Raw genomic sequence first — 22621 nt, forward strand, 5'->3', positions numbered from 1 at the left:
TTAAGTCACTGTTCTGACACCACAATCCTTCCGTAATATTAGTTATAATATTAGTTAGTTAAGTCATTTCTGACGTGATGATAAAAATGTTTACCACGCTTTAGTTGCTGAAAGAAGAAACTAGGGAAGACATGCAAAACGTCACTGAAGTTTCTGCAGTTATGTAGAGTATGAAGAAGTGACTGCAGGTTCATTAAAAATGTTCCTTCATTATGTTCCAGGCAGGATTATTAAGTTTCTTTGACGGACATTAAACATGACATGACAAATGAACATAATGTAGGAGACACAGTTCATAGTACGACTGGCTGCCAGACTGTAAAAGTGTCATCAGCCCAGCTGTGCTCACCTGGAACCACTTGGCGTGTCGGAGCGAAGCCAGCGCAGCCTGGCACTTCTGCCTGTCCAAGACATCCTCCTCCTCCTCCTCCTCCTCCTCCTCCTCCTCATCTCGTTTGTCCTCCTGTCTCTCCTTGTCGTCCTCCTGCTCGCCCTCCTCTGGAGAGAGGGACAGGATGAGATGGGACAGACTGAGCGTGAGCACACTGACCTCACACACACACACACAGACACACAGGCAGCAGGGTTGGTTGGACGGCTAATTATTAGGCAAACCCACTGATCTGACCGAATGAGCTAGGAGGAGGGGGGGGGGGAAATTTGAGAGATTCCGTGATTTTTTTTTTTTCTGGGAGAAGGGAGTTTCTCATGCACAAGGCAGGATCTTTCACAACATTGACAGGAGGAACCGGAGTAGATGTGAGCGCATGCGTCTTGCTGCCCGGCCGGAGTCTCACTCTAGATGCAGATCAGTGGCTGAAGGCGATGGAACACGCCAGATTAGTGTGTTATCAATTACAACGCAGGACGAAAATGAGAGCATGGCAATGACTCAGGACCAAAAAGCCAGATTAGAGATTTAAATCTTTAAAAACTTTATATACAAGAAAAAAATGAATACTGGCTCAGGAATTCCTGAGATTGCAGTAAGGCGGAGAACAGTGCAGACACATTAGAAATTCTATTTCAATAAAAAAAAGTCATCCCAGCTTGCTCTGCAGTTTTCTGGGGTGCCATGCTAGTATTTTCACTCTTGCGGGGTTGGTCAGATGTTTATGTTTGACTGAAACAGTCTCTCCACACCGGGTTCCTGTGGGGAGCACTCCTGCCATGACTGGAGGCCGAGCCATGGGAGAACGACAGCAGAAGAAGAGTGACAGCAGATGACAACGACAACATAAACATCTGAGAGTGAGAACGCCACCCTGGAAAGAAAGTGAAGGCTGTTTGTTCTCAGGAGCAGCTAAGGGGTGCCCACTGTGGGACAGTCAAGCAGACGAACAACAAAAAAAAAGTTGGGGAGGGGGGGGGAACAGACTGCAGACCACACTGCAGTGCTCACAGGTTATCATATGATCTCACTGAGGAATTAAGATAGGGACTGCAACTTGAAAACGTTATCTTTATTCTCCAGCTTGCCAAGTTGCAAATATTAGACCTTGATAAATGCCCCATCACACTGGAATCAGCGCTATTATGGTGCAAAGATCTCGTCCAATGAGCAACAGCGGCCAGCAGAGATTAAATCATAGCTCTTTTCCACAAAGCTGACAGTAATGCTGACACGGAGCATCAAAAAAAAAAAAAAAGCTGCTGGAGTTAACAGTGTAGTCTCCAATTCTGCAGTATTCAAATTCCAATTTATTGGCCTGCGTGTGATACATCCACAGTAACGTGAGCTGCAGAGCGACGTGTGTGGTTTAGCAGTCTGTTGCTGTAGAGACCGCAGTGAAAGCTTGAACAGGATGGAAGAGGTGGAAGACAAACGAAAGGAGCTGATGAGAGACACAGGGCTCGTCCCGTGTCGCTCCTCCTCGAAAGACCAAGGACTGAGGACCTTCATGTTCTGCCTCAGGGACTTCTGGGTAATGTGGTACTCTTGACAGGGAAAACTGCAGCTAATTGAAGGATTTATCAAAGTGAGCTGCAGGTGTTCGACTTTATTAATCCGGCACTTTTGGGTTTTGCTTGCTTGGTGCACCTGGAGACCTCTAAACAAATGAAAATGGGAATTGAAGTGAAACCTGACAAAAAGCCATTAAATGATTTTTCTTTCTATTTAAAAAAATTCATAGTGGCTTGAAACTATAGTAACACTAATAAGTACAGAAGTGATTCCTGGGATCACTTGTTATTTAAAGACACTGACGGTCCTAAGGATTAATAATAATAATAATAATAATAATAATAATAATAATAAGGATGCACTCATACTAATGCAACATTAAGCATATTTTCATGTGCTGTCATACCTGAAAATTTTTTTTCCAATATGATAAACACAAACTATCAGGGGATTATATATTGAAAAAAATAATACAATTCTGTAAGTGAAATGTACGGAGTCTCAAGTGTGCCACAATAATAATTCTTTTAGTGTTTAATAATAATAATCAAATAATAACCGGAAACACTTAAAAACACAATTATCATTTTTAAAAATCTGCATTTAAGCTATGTGAGGAATTTAAAATAATTTAAAAAAATATAAAATCTAAATTTTATATTATTATCATTATATTTGCCAGATTATCTCATTCAGTCATTAAATCATTAACACAATAATAATTTCTTCAGTGTTTAATAATAATCAAATAAACTGAAACACTTAAAAATGCAATTAAATTTTTTTTTAAATCTGCATTTAAGCTAAATGAGGAATTTTAAATGATTTAAAAAAATAATAATTATAAAATAATGAATAAAAGGATCATTAAATTTGCCAGATTTCCTCATTCTGTCATTAAATCATTAATTAGAAAGTTCTCTACTTATTTACTGTAGTATTGCACTTTCATAAAGTTACGAGAGACAAGTCCCGAAAACGCTAGATACTACACTTCCCATAATGCAACTCATAGTGTCTTTCATTAGACCCTCCCTGTCTGCTTGTGACTTTCAAACACTCATTACACTGATGACATCATCAGAGCCAAAGAAGACATTATATTATTTCTTTTTACAGACTGAGTCGTACTTTTCATGGCAAAAACACTAAACTTGATGTGTAAAATCAATGAGAGTGCCCCTTTAATAATAAATTTTTTTAATGGAATCGTAAAAACAATTTTAAAAGAGGATATTAATTTTACATTTCTTATTTTATTCCATCTCACAATTAATTTGTCTCCCGCCTTAACATTTAAGGTTAATGTTAATGCACAGCTCGCTTTAATTTTAAGACGTAGTTAAAACTTAAAAATCTGTGTGCTAATATCTAATAATTCTGGTGGCACACTGCAGCCTCCATATACATATCCCTTACAAAAAATATTAACTGGGACAAAAAAATACATGAAACAAGAAAGTTTTTCTCAGCTCTTGTGTGACAAACTCAGAATTTAGTGTGAAGTTATTTTACTTTACAGACTTGTATCGTCATATCTTTGATTCCCAGAAGTCTTCCCAGTTTTCCTGCTTTTGTCCGGATGGATCGTGGAACCGGTTTCCCAGAGGCAGACCATGAAGGAACCATCACTCACAGGTCAAGACCACATACAGATAAGGACAACCCCCACTTAAATTCTCCTTGACATCATCAGCTTAGGGGAATTTTGATTAGAGACCAGGACATCAGATCAATTCAATTAACACAGTTTTTACAACATGAAATTATGGATGAATGTCATTGGTGAGCCAATAAAAACTGATCAACAGAGAGGGGTCAGCCCTGTTAATTACAGCGCTGAAGCATCTGGACATAGACTGCTGGGTACTGTAGTCGTTTTGTCCTTTTAGTCTGTGTGCTCGGCAGTAAGACATGGACCAGAATTTCATGGTGACCCAGAGAGAAGTCCAGTCAACAGAGGGAGGAAGGGGGTGGGGGGGGGGGAAGGGTAGGAGGAGGGGTAGAGGAGCATGTCTGAGGCAGAGAGTGAGTGGGTTGGTTTGATTTGGTTGGTCGGGGAAGCCCCTTGTACCCGGGGTTTCCTGCTGCTGGGTGGGGGGGCGCCTCGTCGGCAGCGGGGGCCGCAGAGATGTGTCAATCCACACAGCGTGCTGACCTGCGGAGCTACGGCAACAAAACCAACAGTCAGTGAGCAGAGGACGAGGTTAAAAAACTCTAAAAACCAGGGGTGTCTAAGATCCAACCAGGTTACTCACCAGTTAAATACACCTCAACAGTTTCCTTGAAGAACCCTCATATGCAACACGTTCACTGACAGGGTTGAGCTTTGACAGCATTACCTGTTCAATCTGCATTAATCTGGATCCATTCAAATCTCATTAGCTTTCTGTACTTGTAAGTAACTTAAAGGGGATACACTGTGATTTATACACGGTTATGATGTCGGATATCTTTGCTAAACATGGACAAAGCTCCTAAACTTTGTCGGAATAAATCTTTGGATCTCAGTTGAGAAAAAGTTTCAGATCAGCTCAAGGACAAAACTTTTCTTTGATGTTAAAAAAAGGACGAATCATCAGGAGTTCTGAGCAGCGAAAAGGAGAACAATATAAAGGCTCATCACATATGTTCCTGGCCTTAGGACATGGTCTTTTATACCAATTGGGTCTCCATAGGTCAAACCTTTTGTCCAAACTCTATACTAGCCAATTACACCATTATTATGTCTTCACATCATCTGTTGCAGACCCAAAATCTCTAAACTAGGTTTTGGTTCTATCCAGTCATGCTCTTTTCCTTTTTTTATAATTGTTTAGGGTCACTTTACACCATTATGGCTTATTACTCTTGCCATTTTACATCCTTATTTCTTGATCCTTTCTTGAGGTTTTTTTTTTTTTTTTTTAATCTTTTTTTTAAGTGAAGTTTAATACAAAAGGTGACGTTAAATATAAACACACTTATATTTTGTCCGGTGCTCTTGGTGTGATTACTTTTAACATATTCTTTGCCTATATATTAATCACAAGGTTTTCTGTGATGTATACATACAATATAATAATAATAATAATTCAACACACTTCTACTTAATGCTTATCATCTTAACAGTGATCATTTGCATTGTGTCTTTCTCTCAGCACATTATAAGTCTTGAGGTGAACGTATATGTTCCCTGCAAGTCAAAATCCAGGGCTTCAACATGCTCTGAATGAGTTTTTTTGTGCAGACAAGCTGACATCAGATTGTCATGCATGCCCATAAACAGCTGTCTGTTCTGTAGCCTTTGTTGCTAAGGTTGTTGCTAAGGCGAAGGTATTTCTGATTATATGTTGTCTCGGACATGTACGGATGTATTTGAGAGGTAAAGGCCCATTATGGAGATACATAAGGAGGTTTTTTTTGAGCTGTAAATCATGCAAAAAATATTCCAGTGGAGCCCCAGATGAAAAATATAGACCTGTAAATGTGCAGAATATAAAGAATAAATAAATACAACTGAAATATTCAGTTGAGATGGTGACTGAGGTATGTGGACAGGTATGTAAAAGAAAAGACATTCCTGAGGAGCCGCGTTTGTGTTTTCTGTGCTGAGTTTCAATTCATTTACAGTGAAGGAATGTACCGCTCAACAATCTGTTAATTGGAAGAAAAAAATGTAAAAAAGAAGATCCCTGATTGGTTCTGGTTGTCTGAACGTTGAGGAGAACATTCTTGTTTTGGTGAGATGAACAGGAAATGCCTTCGTGGGGCTTCTGCAATGTTTTATTTTGAAATTCTGTACATAATAATTATCATGTGATCATCTCAGCTGTTGTTGCTGTCTAGTGTCTTTTGTTGGCTGAAAAGCCTGAGACGCTACAGTTTATAGAGGAAGATTAAAATGCTTAAAAAACATCTTTCTAAAGTTCTCCATGAGTAATATGAAGGCGGTCGAGGGATGAGACAGTCAGCGAGATATTAGAGGAGAGAATATTACAGCCTACTGTAGGCGACGACTGAAATATAGAAGCTGCTGCACCAAAATATAAATCATAAAATCTAAAAAAAAAAAAAAAAAACCTCTCAGCCATAATTATGGTGATACGTTGAACTGACTATTCATTTTGGATTACTGTAAATTACATATCTGTCTCATATTTAAAACAACAAAGTCATTCAGATTATATATTTCAGCCAAAACAAATGTTTCTCCTCTCGTGAAGGAAGGCGAGACTTTATGTTTATTAATCATATGACGGGTCTAAAATCTCTGGTATGTGCTGGTTTGCAGAGGACGTATTAACTAGACGAGTTCCAACATCTCGGCGTTCGGACGAGTTGCAGAACATTAATTAGTGAGAATTAAATGAGAAGCTGCTGTCTGAGTGTTTAATTCATTGCTAAGTACAGATTCAAGACTTAATTAGATATTCCTTTAATGAATGTGGGTATTTTTTCCAACCTGGAAGTGAATCCAGTGTTATGAGAGGATTCTTCAAGGAACCGATCCTAAAAAATCTGAATAATCCATTTATTTTGACTTCTTGTTTTGTGTGAGTATACAGGAGAGAGAGAGTTGTTTATGGGGTTTCACACTGTCAATGAGACAAAAACACACCTTCCTGTCCTTGTTTCTGCTGACAGGATGTTAAACCTTCTTTGTTGTGACTCTTCACTCAACAGCTGCTCTCCTGTTTTTCGGCAGAATCCGTTTCTCTACCTCCACCTTTTATGACGGCTCGACTCAATCTCTCTCTCTCTCTCTCCGGGGAACCACGATGGGACTCGCTGTTCCTGTAATGGCGGCTCTTTACTTCTGACTCTTAAATTTCGTTCCCGTTTGAGGGAAAACACGGTAGGAGCGCTGATGCTGAACGTCGCCCTCTTGACTTACATCGATGTTTGGTCAATCGAGGTCAAAAAGTGATAAATAACCTTATTGGTTTGAGGGATTACTTTAAATAAACTACATCTCTTCATGTGAAGGGGGATTAAATTCCTGAAAAATAGATCTATTTCTTAACAAGTCAAGCCAAAAGGAACAGCTTCTCTACTCTAATTTTGGATCGCTGAATCCTTTCTTGCAGGATGATACAAAAAAGACACCTGATTTTTTTTTTTTTTGTAAATCCCCAAACTCAACACGTCCCCCTGTGGAAATCATCCTTCACTGGCCATCTGCTATTTTCACCACACTTGACCCAGATCCATATCATCCCTGCTACTTTTTTTTTACCCTCTCAGCTTTCAGCCTTCCTCTCGGTGTATCATCCTTCCCGTTTCCCCCCCCAGATTGTCTCCAGTTTCTAGCTCAGATTTCATTCTACTTCCTGTCCTCTTCTTCCTCTCTCTCAGCCTTCTGTTGTTTGTATAAAAAGGTCAAATAAAAACAAAAGGGGAAGCATCCTCTCAGGTAGGAGGCGCAGGAGGAAAAAGGGGGTTGGAGGAGGAAGAGGAGGAGGAGGAGTAAGAGAGGTGGTAATACCTTCTTCTGTGGTGCTGTGCTCCTCCCTCATGGCTAAGGAGGAGAGGGTGATCTTCAGCGTGAGTCGGGGGTCTTTGGTGCTGCAGACCTGGATGGCTGCCTCGGGCACGCACGACCGCACCTCGTATTTGTCCTCCGTCATTGTCTGCAAGGCAGGAGCTGCACCATTAATTAAAAATCGAATATCACAGTCGCCACACTGACTGTTGCTGCTGCTGTGCTACGTTATTGGAAAAATGTGTCGAGGACAAAACTCTGTGAACAACATGCAGAATCACACAAATCATATGAATCAGAGCTCAGAGCTCAAATATATTTAAATAGATGTCATTTATTTACCCTCACAGGCTTTCAATCTTTGTTTTCTTTGTGTTTAGATCTGAAACTAACAATTATATTCATTATTGATCAGTCTGACAATCATTTTCTTGATTAATCGATTCGTTTTTTGGTCCAAGATGCAACCTGAAACCCAAAGATATTCAGTTTACTGTCATAGAAGACTAAAGAAACCACAGAAGAAGAAAAATGATCAAAATAGTTGCCAATTCATTTCCAGTCATTCTACTACTGGTCTAGTTGTTGCAGCTCTACTTGTTTTAGAGATATGTTTCCTCATAGTTTAGTAAGAAGCGTCCACGTTGTCTGATCTGCTGGTTGAATATGTAACATCGATGCCTTCATCGGGCTGTTAGGATGATGTTTATTTGACGTTCCTGTTCCTTGTTTAGACATGACAGGACAGATTTTGCAGCTTGTGTGCGCGAGAGGAAGCTCTTATTACTGCTGGAAAACTGACATGAGTTGAAAATAAATATAATATGAAGGAAGAAATACAGCAGAAATACTTTGTTAACGATGCTCACCTCCACTTCCTCTCTCACCTGTTTCATCATTTATTAGATACAGTTAGTACAGACAGAACCGCTTTTATTTCCTTTGAGGTGGGAGATGATGAGACGTGTGTCTTAGTTCTCTCTGTACGTTTAACCTTTTACTGCTGCTGTTATATTCACATTAATCTCACACAATTCAGTGTCGAAAAGCGTTACAGGAATGTTTCAGGTCCGACGAGGTACTAATCCCTCCCTTTCCTGGAGGGATTTTAATTTGAAATATAAACAGGAAGTGCTGCATTTTTGGACAATTGCCTAACATAAATAAATTGGAGATAATTAAGGACTGAGAATCTGTTGTGCTGGCATCAGTTTTATCAGTATATGAGTCATTATAATGCACATTATTAATTGAGACTCGCTTTTATTTGAGAAGTTCCAGTTTGCTTACAAAAATCATGTTTTTTAGCTGTTGAGAGACAAAATAATGACAAAAACTGCATTTTCTTGCCACTAGTAAACAAGCCTATCATAACAACAAGCGGCACCGACACTTTGTGTTTACATGCAGCTTTCCTCCACATCTCATTCAGAGTTTTCTCCCCCCTCCGTGTTGTTATTGCCAGCCAATTCACAGCACGCCAAACTATCTTGTTTTTTTTTTTGTTTTTTTTACCCCCCTCAAGATTCGTTGTTGCCTTCAGTGACATGTTTTCGAGTGCGTTCTCTCTCTCTCTCTCTCTCTCTCTCTCTCTCTCTATCTCATCCCCTGCGAGAAATGACCCCATCCATCAGCACTCTGCCTGTCAATCTCTCCCAGTTTGGTCCAGGAAATGAGAGCTTCAAACGCTTTCCTCCCTTGATGATGAAGCACGCGCAGCAGCTATGGCAGGTAATTAACTGAGATGGTGAGGGGGGGGGGGGGGGGGGGGGGCACAGGAAGCACATTTAGGCTCTGTGTATGCCGGCACTGCTTTTGTTCGTTAGCTAGATGCTTTAGGGAGGTTGTGCGGGGGGGTGGGGGGGTGGGGGGGAGTGTGGAAACCCATTTGAAGGCTTCGATAAAAATTGACATGTTTGTACGACTGTGGAACTGGGAATGTGGGATTTAAAAAGAAAAGCCTGGGTGTTGTTGGGATGCATCATCTCCAGTGGAAATAAGGAAGAAAGAGAGAATCCCAGCAGTTAGAAGTCTGGCTGTGAAGATTATTCTGCAGTCTGGAGCTTTAGACATCTCAAGGAGACACGACGGCAGAGATAAATGGAGTATTGTCTCAGCAGCACAGGCTACTTCCTTCTCATATCATATCCACTTCACATCACCCCCCCCCCCCCTCCCCCTCCCCCACTAAAAATAATCCTTTCATCTGGTTTAAGAAGGAAAAAACACTCACTGCCCCTTGAGAAATTACTTATTTCCCCCAAACATTTCTATAAAACATCATAATTCTGAGGATAAATTAATGTTTTTCCCCATTCAGGTTTTCTGTACTGGTTTGTACTGGTTCTAATTATCATCTGATCTTCTAGGAGTATTTTATCTCCACTCAATGAGTTTGTTAATCAGTTCTGGACAAAATATCATAGACTGTATAAAAATATGGACGTAGTTTCCGTGACGTCACCTGTTGGTTTCTGAAGAGCGGTTTTGAAGCTCAAAGTGAGCCACCTAGCGGCTGGCGGACCTGTCACTCAAAGCAGCCATGTCCTTTATTATGCAGAACTTTACGGCTTAATAAAGTTTAAATGGGTGAGTTATATAAAATTCACCCCCCGTACAGTTGTCATGAAAGAGGAAATTACCTACTGAGACCAAAACCGTTGTTTGTACCAGGCTGTAAACATGTTTATTTCTGCTGTAAAGTTGGGTATTTTAACATGGAGGTCTATGGGGATTGACTCGCTTTTGGAGCCTCAAGTGGTCGTTCAAGGAACTGCAGTTTTTGGCACTTCCACATCGGCTTCATTTTACAGCCCCGGAGGTTGCAGCTTGTAAAATATCAGTAATATAAATGAATATATGTGTGCGATAGTTTTGCTGGAGATGAAACAGGAAGTGTCATATATGTGGTGTATTAGACTAGATTGGATGCTGAGTGTAGGAAGCGTCCGATCATGAGTGCACTCATCGCTCTTCCACTGCTGAGTGATGGAAGCTGTTAATGAGAACCAGTTCATAACTGGGAGAGAGATTTCACATGACTGAGTGGATTTTCTTTACATACATGTTATATATTGTTATTGCTTCACAAGTGATGTTATGATCTGCAGCTCTGATTCCTTTGCTCATATTTAACTGTATATTTCAAACTAGAGCTGCAACAACTAGTCACTTAATCGATTATATGATTGACAAAATTATGATTGTCAATTACTTTGATAATTTATTCATCATTTTAGTAATTTTTTTTAAAGCAAAAGCACCAAAAATATGTTGATTCCAGCTTTTCAAATGTGAGAATTTGATGCTTTTATATGTGCAGTTATGTATGAATCTTTTTAACTGTTGGTCGAATAAAATGCAATTTGAACACCTGCATTTATTAGCTTATTGATTTTTGAGGATTTTTTATTTTGTCTACACATTTGTCAGGATTTCAACTGTATAACTGACATGTTCATATCTGATGGCTACTGAGAGTAAATTATGATTCTGATTGAAAAATGTCTTTTAATTAAGATGCACTGTGTGTTTTAAACTTTTTCAAATTTCTTTTTAATCCAAAAGTCAATGTATATAAAATGCAAAATTCTGAATGTGCTGTATATATATTATCTGTATTTAAATACTGTCCACTACATGTGTTGGCATTTCTCCACTTCTATTATTATTATTATTATGTTCTGCTTGACTTCAGGGTGTCAGCACGTCTCTTCTCAATGTCACAAACTTTTATCTCTCATATGAAGCTCTTCTAGTCGTGCTCTCTGTGGACGAGAGTCTCTACTGGAGCTCAGATCACATAGATGTTTTTTTTTTAATGCCTCCCCACCCCGAGGTTGCTTCCTCAGCGGTGCTTTCATGGCTCATTCTGGATGCAGAGTGCTGAACGCCGCAGTGCTGGAGGTGTGGCTCACTGTACCTGGATCTGCAGGGGGAGGTTGGCGCTGATGGTGTACAGCAGCAGCTTGGTGGGTTTCTCTCTACACATCAGCACCAGTTCCAGGTCCATGTCCCCTTTGATCAGCAGGCCTTTGGCCACCAGGCCGACACGCGTCACCCCGCACAGCACCGACGTCCCGTCCGGCCTGCGGGGAGCAGACCAATGAGAGGCGGCGTCAGAGAGATCAGAGGAGGTTAAACACACACACACACAGGTCCTCAGATACTCGGATACTGGACAGCAGCGTCTGGGAACCACTATGAGAGGAACGGTTCAGATCCCCCAGGATTCACCTGCCATATGTACTGTACACTGACAGACTTACTGGTTCCAGTAATGAACTCTCCTGTCTATACTGGCTGTGAAGTGATTCCTTCCTAATGCATAAACACTGTCAGACATGATGCAGAATCCACAGTCTTTGTTCTGTGCAGAAATACATTTTAAAGTTCAGCTGAAGCAGATTTAGATTAATCAACTGTGTATCTTCATCCTGGTTGTGCAAAAGTTGTTTTTTAAGATTATCTTTTGCAACACAGGTCCCTCGGCCAGTAGTTGAACCGTGGGCGTCGTGGTTATGTGGTGTGTGCTTTAACCATCAGGCCACCAGAGACTGCGGCGTCTCGTAGTCGTGTAAAAGTTTAACCAGAAGGTCAACTGGACTCATCTTCAAGAGCGAGAAAACAGTTTCTCAAAGATGACGTTGATGTCTGAGAATCTGCACAGATGTTCAAAGTTTATTGCTCAGATTTTGTCACACCGACAAACTTTTATATGCCTCTCCAAACACCTCCCTGAGAGACACACATTAGTAAAAAAGATTTGGCAAACTGCCGGAGCTTCAGCTGAACTCTGGGACAAGGACGGTGGATTTTGTCCCCTTTTTCTTACACTGAAGACACGTTATGAAGAGATGAGAGTAGTTAGTGATCTAACAAAGCAAAGGTTACTGTCACATCCTCGTAGTCCGTATATCTGATCTGTAGTTCTGCCTTAAAGTGTTATAACTCACCTCTGCTGGTATCTAATCATGCAGATGAGTTTTGGTTTTATTTTTCCAGGTTTGGAGATTCTCTCTCATTTCTGCCTCCACTACAAAACATCTGAAAGTACTGAAAACTTTCAACAGCAGCGTCATCTTTCAGGAAAGTGTTTGTGTTGCTCCAGATGAAACCTCGCTGTCAACATTTTTTCACTCAAACTACTTTCTACTAAAGAAACAGTCTCTTTAACACCTGTTGACAGCGAGGTCTGCGGGGACTCGGTTCCTGGGAAGACACGCTGCTGTTGAATTGTTTATATCCAAAAAATTTTCCGCTCTGAGGAGCAAAAAGCTGAATTCTGCTCGCATCCGTCGTGCTGTAGTGGGAACAGAAATCTCACAGACGGACATGTCTTTAAAACCAAAAGTATCTGCGCAGAGAAACTACAAGATGTGAATGAAAACCTTGATATGCTGCTAAATGGACTGACGGTGCGCTCGGCTCTGTTTATACGCTGACGTGTTCACATGTGACCGATTAATCGACTGATCCTCGCAGCTCCAGTCTCGACCTTCACCCACAAATCAACAGTATATATTCTCTTCTTCAGTCCTGCTTGTGTGCGCTATCAGCTCCTCCCTGAACCACCACAAGAGATGTCTTGTTAATACACAGATGTTTGGGCCACCAGCCAAATGTTGGCGATTTATGAGTGTTTGTTGAGCGAGTTTAATCATCCAATCATCACATGAATTGTCCCCGATGAAGATATACTGCAGAACCTGGTTTTTATGGAGGGAAACGATCTGGCAGCGGAGTCTGAAACTAAACTGGAACGAGCAATAAATTCACTTCATCTTATATTTTTCCCTATAAGCTTAAAACGCCCACTGAGCAGTGAGATGAAAAACTGAACTGTTTGTATGAAAAAGATGAAAAGCAGCAGGGACGTACTTTGTATCGGCGGCGTCTTCCTCCGCTTTGTCATCGGCGGCTTCGCCGTTGGTCGAGGTCTTCCCTGAGTTTTTGTTGAGGCCGTCCATCCAATCGGAGACTTTCTTCAGGGCACCCTCCACGGTGGACACCAGCGCCTGGACGGCCTCCAGCTCCTCCGGCGTCGGATAAACGCCGGCATGCTTGGCCATGACGTGGCGGTCGTCGTTTGCGAACGATCGGAACGACCTCTGGTTTCAGACGAGTGGGGAGAGAAAAGAGAGAGAGAGAGACGTTATTGTTTTTATTTTAGTCAGCTGATCCTCACATCCAGCGTGAATCAGAGCAGACGGAGAGTCAGAGAGGAAACACGGCTGCTGATGGACGTTAACGGGCCTCTGAAGGAATCAAACCTGTGACTTTTGACATCATCTACAGTATCTGCATCATCATTATATTAATGAATGACTGATGTTTCTTATATTAAAGCAGCCTGGTTTCAAATCAAGTATTTCTCTGTAATATCAAACATTTTTGATTAAGAAAAGAAACTATTCTGAAGTGATAAATTAATAGTTTACCACCTAAAAACTTTATCAGAGTAGTTTGATCAGAGTTGATTGAGAGCAGCGTTTCACTTCCAACATCAGCAAACCGTCCAACAACTGTCATCAGATTCTTTGATTCTTTGGTCGTTTTCATGAAACATTTTAAAGCTGAAAGGAAAGTGGCACCAAACTGGGTGAGCCAGGATAAATGTCTAAAAAATAGGGTGAATGTCAGTCACAACTTTAAGACTCTTAAGATTTTGATCTTGAATAATTTAATAATTTATGAAGCATTTTAGCACTAAAAGTAACTTGTGATGTCTGAGAGAAGTTAGATGACGTCCAGAGGACTCCAAAGTCTGTAAAAACCTGCTCACAGTCACGTCCTCATCTCATTAGAGGTCAAAACACTGGAAATCAAGCTTTTCATCACTTCTGCAGCGCTGAAGTCAACATTGTTCTACAGTTCAGTATAAGGAGGCGAATGTCAACATGCTGCAGTGTTCTTGACTGAAGCTGTTTATCATGGTTCTTAATGCTAACATACAGCATACAGTTAGGATTTAAACTTCCCAGTTTGGTGTGGAAGAACTTGACTGGTCTGGTCCAACACCTTTAGGATGAACTGGAACTAAAGATACTTCTTATCTGCTACGATTCTCAATTGATTCGCAAATTGCAAACTTACTAAACTGACTAAAGTTATGTTGACAGAATGAAAAACAAAATTTATATTTTAAAAAAAAAAAAAAGGATTATCATTGTCATCAAAGCAGCTGGTTCTGGGTAATTATAGACAAACTAATCTAGAAATGTTGACTGTTAACTTGCTGGAGGAAGCTGAATAAATTCACAGCAAAATAAAATGTCTTTGAACTTAAACAAACTGTTTTTAATTCGGCGTCTGGTGTTTTTTTCCTTCATCATCCTCCTCTTCCTCCTCCTCAGACGGGTCAGTGAGAACTCAGGAGCTTTATTTTTTTTTTTTTTGGCGTTGGCCGGCTCTGGTGTCAGAAACACCCGTCACAGTCTGTGCGGTGACAGCAAAACCTGAAGCGACCTGAGCTGCTGCCAATCTGTGCGTGACCTAGTTACAGCCGCCGTTACTTAACATTAACATTTATGACATGTACTTAGGGATGGAGCCCGTCTCTCTGAGGCGAGAGAGAGAGAGAGAGAGAGAGAGAGAGAGAGAGAGAGAGAAGAAGAAAAAAGGGCTGATGTGCAAAATTAGCTCGGTGCTCGTTTTTACCAAGCCTGAGCGCGTCCGTCCGCCGGGCCCGGCATCACGCCGAGCATCAGTCCAAGGTCAAACTGCTATCTCTCTCTCAATCATCTCTTCCTCCTCAGCTACCAAACCTCTCTTCCCTCTCTCTCTCTCTCTCTCTCTCTCTCCCTCCCTCCCGCCTGCAGCGTGTAAGCACCCCTCATTACGTTGAGTTATTTATGATGGTGCTTTAATAATTCATGGCCACGAGTCTTGGGGGCTTGTGCTGGAGTTGTGAGGGTCATTCATCACGACCTAGCTAATCTCTCGCTGAACTGCCGGGAGGGGAAGGGGGGGGGGGGAGGTGAGGGGGGGGCATCCGAGGTTGTGTAGCAGCAAGTGTGGGCAGCGTCAACAACCGTAAACACACAAACGTACACACAAACATTAACAAGATCTAAATGAAAGATTACGACTTTCACAGCGAGGATCCTGGACGCGTGCCCGGCCCGGTATCAGGCTGGCTCTTTTTATTTGTTACCTACAAGACAGCTGGGAGTTCGGCTACGTGCCGCAATTAGAAGATAATGACATTCGCTGCTTTAATTAATTGCACTGCAGGGTTTTGACGGTGGATGCCGTTTACTTACATCTGACGCACACGTCAGAAACGATTCCTTTAAGGTTTTGGTTTCTATGTGATATAACTCTGGAGGATGACACATCTGACACATGCAGGGTTGATGAAGACTAGCGAGCATCTGTGAAGCCCTTCTCTAAAGAATATTATTGATCTCTACCTGTGATTGACAGTCTGTTATTGAGTGAAAACAGTTTCTATAATAAACTAACTGCTCCAAACACTTCTACACACTGAGATAGATAATCATTAGTGTTGTTATGACTGGCTGTGTTTTCATGATACATTGATTTAGTCTCAAAAAACCTTTTCAGCTAACTGTGTGTGTTTGCTGTTTGGTGCTGAGCAGGTAGTGTACGGTGAAGTTTTACAGCTTCTTCTCTGAAAACAGCTGCCTGCTGCAACCAAAACGACGCTATGAGACACTGAGAGTGAACAAAACAGTTAAGTCGCAGCTGGACAGATAAACAATGAGCTGAAACTCACTGTAAAGCTCCGTAAAGCCGAGAGGAGCTGCAGAGTCTCTGTAGGTTCATCACTACCAACCACAACCAACATATTACACACTGACATGTATGAATATGTTGATAATTAACAGTTAGCTGTAGCTGAAAAACTGTTTGTAAGTCTCTAAAAGCCCAGAGTGATGTCATCAAATTGCCTGTTTTGTTCAACCAACTGTCCAAATTCCAGATATATTGAATTTAATATCATAAAAAGACCAAAAACTGCAGCAAATCCTCACAAATAACAAGCTGGAAGTGGGAAACATTTGGCACCTTCTGCTTTAAAAATGACTGAAACTATTAACCGACAATAAAAATAGTTTCTGATTATTTTTCTGCTGATCGACTCATCAGTTGACTAATTGTTGCGGCTCTACTAAAGTTCAACATATCATCATAAAAAGGTGATGATACTTCAGTGTTATGCTCACAATTTATCTTCACTGCCCTCAAGTGGCTTTACTTTATAAAAACAGTCAGCAGGATTTATCCTCCCTCACAGCGTTTAAATGATTAATAAGATGCGAAAAACTATCAGCGGGTTCCCTCACGCCCACAACGCTCATTAATTAAGACCGCTCTCCCTCCTCTGTGCACCAGGTATCACCGAGAGGAACATTAAAGTCTCCATAAGCTGCAACGGATGAAAGAAGTCGGCATTGTTACAGGAGTGAAACGACGTGAACAGACTCACCATGTCCAGGCGGTGTGGAGGTGGTGGGAGGGGTCTAGGAGAGGACCAGGGTCCCGTCACTCAACCTCTTCATGCAGTCCGACGTCTCTCGGCTGTCGGCCCCTCGCTCCGGTGTCTTCACAGTCTTACTGCAGGAAGAAAAAAAAAAAAAATATATATATAACATATAAATTCCAACCAGCTGACATTCCTCTGTTATACAAACAAACAAACAGAGGACACAAGTTTCTCCATCTGATGCCTCAGAGATGCAGCTTTAACCCTTGTATTGTGCTATTTGTTACTTATAATGTGGGTGATCCAGGATTTACAGCTTATTCTAAGCTGCTCTGAAAAAAGGCATCAGCTAAATGCTTCAAATGAAGAGCTGCATTATCGAAGCTGAAATGATAATCCCAAATGTCATATTTCTAACCGCTGTGCTCCATATGTGACGACTATTAATAACAAAACATTTTTTTTTATCAACATCTGCATAACAACTTTGGATTTAAAAAAAACTCAAGAAACCAAAACTGATAAATTATTCAGAAATATTAGATTTGGGTTTAAATGGCTTTCAGCAGACTGAAGGAGTTGAACTTTTTTCCTTGTTTAAACTTAAACTTTCTGCTACATCAGATCCATACTGATTCTACAAAAACTCTTCTGGTTTCAGGTGGAGCTGCAACAATCGGTCCATTAATTTATTAGTTGATCGACAGACAATTGATCTGCGACTGTTTTCATAATCAAATAATCATTTTAGTCCGTTTTTAAAGCGATGATTACAGGCTTTACTTTGTCACACATGATATCAAAGTGAATGTTTGGATTTTGGACTGTTGATCAGACACAAGACGTTTGAAATGTAATAAAACGAGCATTTTTCACTATTTTCTGATATTTTATAAACAAAACAATAATTGATAATGAAACTTATAGTTATCTGCAGCTCTAGTTTCAGACTTTCTACTAGATGTTGGAACCTGACTGCAGGGATTTCCTCCCATTCAGACACAAGAGCATTAGTGAGTTTTTGGTGATACGATCTGGCTCACAGTCTAGTTCCAGTTCATCCTAAAGGTGTTGGACCAGACCAGTCAAGTTCTTCCACACCAAACTGGGAAAATCATTACTTTACAGAGCTGGATCTGTGCACAGTGGGCTTTGTCATGTCAAAACAGGAAAGGGATGAACACAAAGTTAGAAACACAAGTCTAAATCCTAACTGTATGCTGTGTGTTAGCATTAAGAACCATGATAAACAGCTTCAGACAAGAACACTGCAGTATGTTGACATTCGCCTCCTTATACTGAACTGTAGAACAATGTTGACTTCAGAGCTGCAGAAGTGATGAAAAGCTTGATTTCCAGTGTTTTGACCTCTAATGAGATGAGGACATGACTGTGAGCAGGTTTTCCAGACTTCGGAGTCCCTCTGGACGTCATCTAACTTCTCTCAGACATCACAAAGTTACTTTTAGTGCTAAAATGCTTCATAAATTATTAAATTATTCAAGATCAAAATCTTAAGAGTCTTAAAGTTGTGACTGACATTCACCCTATTTTTAGACATTTATCCTGGCTCACCCAGTTTGGTGCCACTTTCCTCTCAGCTTTAAAATGTTTCATGAAAACGACCAAAGAATCAAAGAATCTGATGACAGTTGTTGGACGGTTTGCTGATGTTTGAAGGGAAACGCTGCTCTCAATCAACTCTGATCAAACTACTCTGATAAAGTTTTTAGGTGGTAAACTATTAATTTATCACTTCAGAATAGTTTCTTTTCTTAATCAAAAATGTTTGATATTACAGAGAAATACTTGATTTGAAACCAGGCTGCTTTAATATAAGAAACATCAGTCATTCATTAATACGATGATGATGCAGATACTGTTGACTGTGTCAAAGGTCACGAGTTATAAAAGTTTTTCCACACAAAACTGGAGCTTTGTCACGTTGAAACAGGAAAGGTACAAAAACAAGCTGTTGACACAAAGATGGAGATAAAACTATTGTCTGACATGTTATTGTATATTATAGCATTAAGGTTTCTCTTCATTAGAACTACGAGGACCAAACCGAACATATGTGGAAGGATGTTTCCACTTTATGACTTTATATTACAGAAAAAACCATCACAAGACAGCAGTGATGCAGGCTGTATCTACTTCATACAGCTAGAAAACATTTACATAACTTTAATAGTTTCACTGCAGTACTATACTGATAAGTGCGGCTGTATTATGTATGAAAAAAATAATGATATAGAGAATAAATATCAGGGTGTTGGAGACTAGTTCATGTCTGATACATTTGTTCCACAAAAAAGTGGAAAATTCTCTCGTTAAGAATTCTTAAAACTACATCTCCTCCTTCTCCCTCGTGTAAAGATCCAGAATCTATGAATATGTAAATATATTTAATTTGTAACTGCTGGATACAAGATGTCTCTTCACAGTGAAGTTCATTCTCAGTGTTTGTGCACTGGAGGCTTCAAGTTTCCGCATCACATTTGTATAAGTTGCATACTGGACCACGATTGGCTCCAAACTAGCTGTGATGTCACAGATCCTGCTCGTAGGTTCACGTGTTAAACTGAGATTTAAGGTGAGAAACTTTGATGAATGTGAACATACATCATTCAGCACAGAGAAGAAGAGAACATCCAACTGTATGAACAAGAAAAAGACCTAAAGAGTCACTCGGACTCATAACTGCACTCTCATATTTTAATACAGTGCATTTCTACCTCACAAAACAACTATTTAAACCAAACAGTTTCTTTCTGATGTACTCAGTTATGTTAAAATGTTCCTGCAGCTTTTCTTCTTCTTGTCATCTACAGCACACAGTGTCATCTGGCCCGGACTGCAAAGGTTTCCGGTAAAACTAGTCTCATTTATTTACACTGAATAAACTTCCCTCCTGCCTCTGGTACACATCTCCTGCATTAAAGTGGATCTGTCACCATTAGGATGACTATTCATGCTCTTCTGTGATGAGTTCATGGTTTTACAGAACAGATGATTCATGTTTAATATGGTAAACTCTAAAAACTTGCTTGTTATTATGATTAAAAATAAACTGGCCTTTAACAATAGTTTTTAAATTCTGATGCTGTTGTGCAATTGTTTTAATTTCATCTGGCCACAGACTCAAACTAACACATTAATTAAATTAAGCAGAATATTTTCTCACCACTAAATGTATTAGGTGAAGCTGCAGCTTTGCCCACGCGGTCAAACACTAATGAGATGTGAGCTGAAGCCTGTGGTGTAGCCATGTGGTGGAGAGAGAGAGAGAGAGAGAGAGAGAGAGAGAGAGAGAGAGAGAGAGAGAGAGAGAGAGAGAGAGAGAGAGAGAGAGAGAGAGAGAGAGAGAGAGAGAGAGAGAGAGAGAGAGAGTACTGCTGCTGCTGCTGTATAACCTCTCGGGGGGAATCAGCGGGGTCGAGCCGAGCGTCAATTAGATTCTCCGTCACCTTGACCTTGTTTTCAATGACGGAGCAGAGCAAGCTGACGACGTTCACTGCTACAGCTCTGCCTTTACTCACTGAAAGTCTCTTTTTTGTAGTAGGCTCGTTTTAAACACAAAATAAACACAGACTACTATTGTCTGAAGAGAAATATCAGTAAAAGGGGATATCGATCGATACCACACAACAATTACTCTGCGAGCTGCTGAGATTTTCTGCCTTTGAAAAGCCGCACGTTCCAGCTCATTTTGGAACAAAAACTCCCCAAACACCCAAAACTTCAAAGCATTTACAACTGCTCAATAATGGAGGACGCTGGTGTGAGAGCAGGAACGCAACACATGAATGCAAACAAGTCTTATTTATTCTCACACTGAGAACGAGAAGAGAAGGAATACACAGTCGTGTTTCTTCCACACGGTTCAGTTCGATAATAAATCACCTCTTCACTCCATATTTCTGCTGCATCAACACACTAAGCTGGTTAAGACGTCTCTGATGAGAACATGTAACTTAATTGACTGTTGATGACAGGTGATGGGGAGGACGACGAAGGAGAGATGATGTATTTACTAGGGGGGGGGGGGGTCGGCTGTAACGGGAGAGAGTGCACAGTGAACTCCGCAGTCACACATTTCTCCGCGTCGGTTAGGCTAACCCATTGCTTCTAACTTTGGAGCTAACCCCCTTCACTTTTCCAGCACTTGGGGAAACAACAGACTTGACTTTTTAGCATTTATTAACTGTTAAACACCGGAGTCTGAACTGTACATTTACTGCCAGACTGACAACTGCTAACCTTTTCCTCTGCTCCGCTCGTATCCACCGTCACTTTCCTGCCGCTCACCCTTTCCCGCTCGCTACGCAAACGTACTACGCAATGGCGTATTCCTTAACGGAGTTACGCTACCAATAGTTTCCCAGGCAACGACACAGAGGTTGACTCACGTACCGGAACAGCGCTGCACAGACACTCCCAAACACTATTGATTTCCGAATCAATGGATATTTGGCGTTATTTTTGACATTAAAAATATTTTTTTGGCCTGGCGGGAGTTCTTGTTGTTATAATTATAGGAGAAACACTGATTCAGTAAACGTTGAGTACAGTTAGACCCAGCAGTCTCCGTTAGGTTGGACGAGTTCAAAGTTGTGAAAACAACGGGGGTGTTTTGAATACACCCCCGTTGTTTTCACAGGTAATTTGTTAGTCTGTCCCTCCCGCCGCAGGAAATAATGGATTAATCCTGGAAGGCTGTTAATGTCGCACTTTTCTCCTTATGAAAGTAACACGGAGATTATTCGACCAATGAGAATTTGGTCAGACGAGAGCATATCGACCAACTAATCGACCAGGAAACTACAGCCCTAGTATTTACAACTACTTCCGGTGGCAGATATGTCATAGATTACTTTATACCAATTCGAGTGACCAGTTTAGATGCAAAACAATTCAGAAATTATAAATTGTGAACTAAGTTGTAGGTAAAATGTATGAAATGTCACTTGTACATCAACACAATATCAATGTTGTGTATATAAAGGACTTTTTAACTTTTTATTCCTGTAGAATCTGTTAACTGTTGAAAATATTGTGCTGTTAAAATCAGGTTAAACACTGACTGCACTGTGCTGTTATCAGCTGCTCCAACAATCAACTTCAGCTTTGGGAAAAAAAAAGCAAAATCTGCAAACCCTCTGTTCAATGCATTCAATTTTACTTTAATTAATCTCCATTAAATCCTCATGTACTGTGTTAAATGTTTGCATTCTCAGCAGCATTCTGACAAAGGAGCAACCAGGGATCTGGTCTGCCTACACACGGCCGATGATGAGCCACTAGATATGTTTCATGGCTGAAATTCCAATTTCACGTTTCACATTTTTCTCAAATGATGAATTTAATCTGATTACAATGCAGGAAATCATGTTTTTTTGATTTATAGTCAGATGCTAGCATGTAGAGCCGATGGGTTACAGACTGTCAATGTTGGACAAAAGTGGTATTTTTTTCCAAAGCTTGTGTCATAACCATTTCACACTAGAGATCCAGACTTGTTTTTAACATGGGGAGAAAGAGAAGGGAATGAAATGCTGGCTGAGGAAACTCTTCAACAGATTAGACTTCAACAATACTTAAACGCTCCCTGTTTCTGTTCTGGGTTAAACACAATGTTTTGTATCTTCTTGCAAATCTTTAGAACAAGATGTGGAAGTTGTCAGGCTTGCACCGTCATCCAAAATCTATCACAGACCAGACGTAATTTAGGTGGAAAGTGCAAACAATCAGAACATGATGAGCAGGGAGAACAGGAGAAAGTAATTCAGACATAATA

At 40.6% G+C, this 22621-nt stretch overlaps 1 protein-coding gene across 5 annotated transcripts in view; it reads right to left on the minus strand.

Moving 5' to 3' along the window:
• Nucleotides 1-22621, minus strand: part of LOC122967988 (spermatid perinuclear RNA-binding protein-like) — an 84139-nt gene that overhangs the window by 35147 nt on the left and 26371 nt on the right. Inside the window, exons 1-6 of one of the 5 annotated variants that reach the window (XM_044332853.1) lie at nucleotides 21085-21124; nucleotides 16825-16952; nucleotides 13251-13480; nucleotides 11293-11458; nucleotides 7374-7518; nucleotides 350-498 (exon numbers count right to left, since the gene is read on the minus strand). In XM_044332853.1, coding sequence (XP_044188788.1) covers nucleotides 350-498; nucleotides 7374-7518; nucleotides 11293-11458; nucleotides 13251-13480; nucleotides 16825-16827 — 693 coding nt within the window. In that variant the 5' untranslated portion in view covers nucleotides 16828-16952; nucleotides 21085-21124. Of the gene's footprint in view, nucleotides 1-349; nucleotides 499-3980; nucleotides 4073-7373; nucleotides 7519-11292; nucleotides 11459-13250; nucleotides 13481-16824; nucleotides 16953-20008; nucleotides 20079-21077; nucleotides 21125-22621 lie in introns of those variants that run through there. The other 4 variants (XM_044332862.1, XM_044332872.1, XM_044332844.1 and 1 more) reach the window with 4 other exon arrangements.

Source organism: Thunnus albacares, chromosome 2, assembly GCF_914725855.1.
Source record: "Thunnus albacares chromosome 2, fThuAlb1.1, whole genome shotgun sequence".
NCBI classification, from domain to species: domain Eukaryota; kingdom Metazoa; phylum Chordata; class Actinopteri; order Scombriformes; family Scombridae; genus Thunnus; species Thunnus albacares.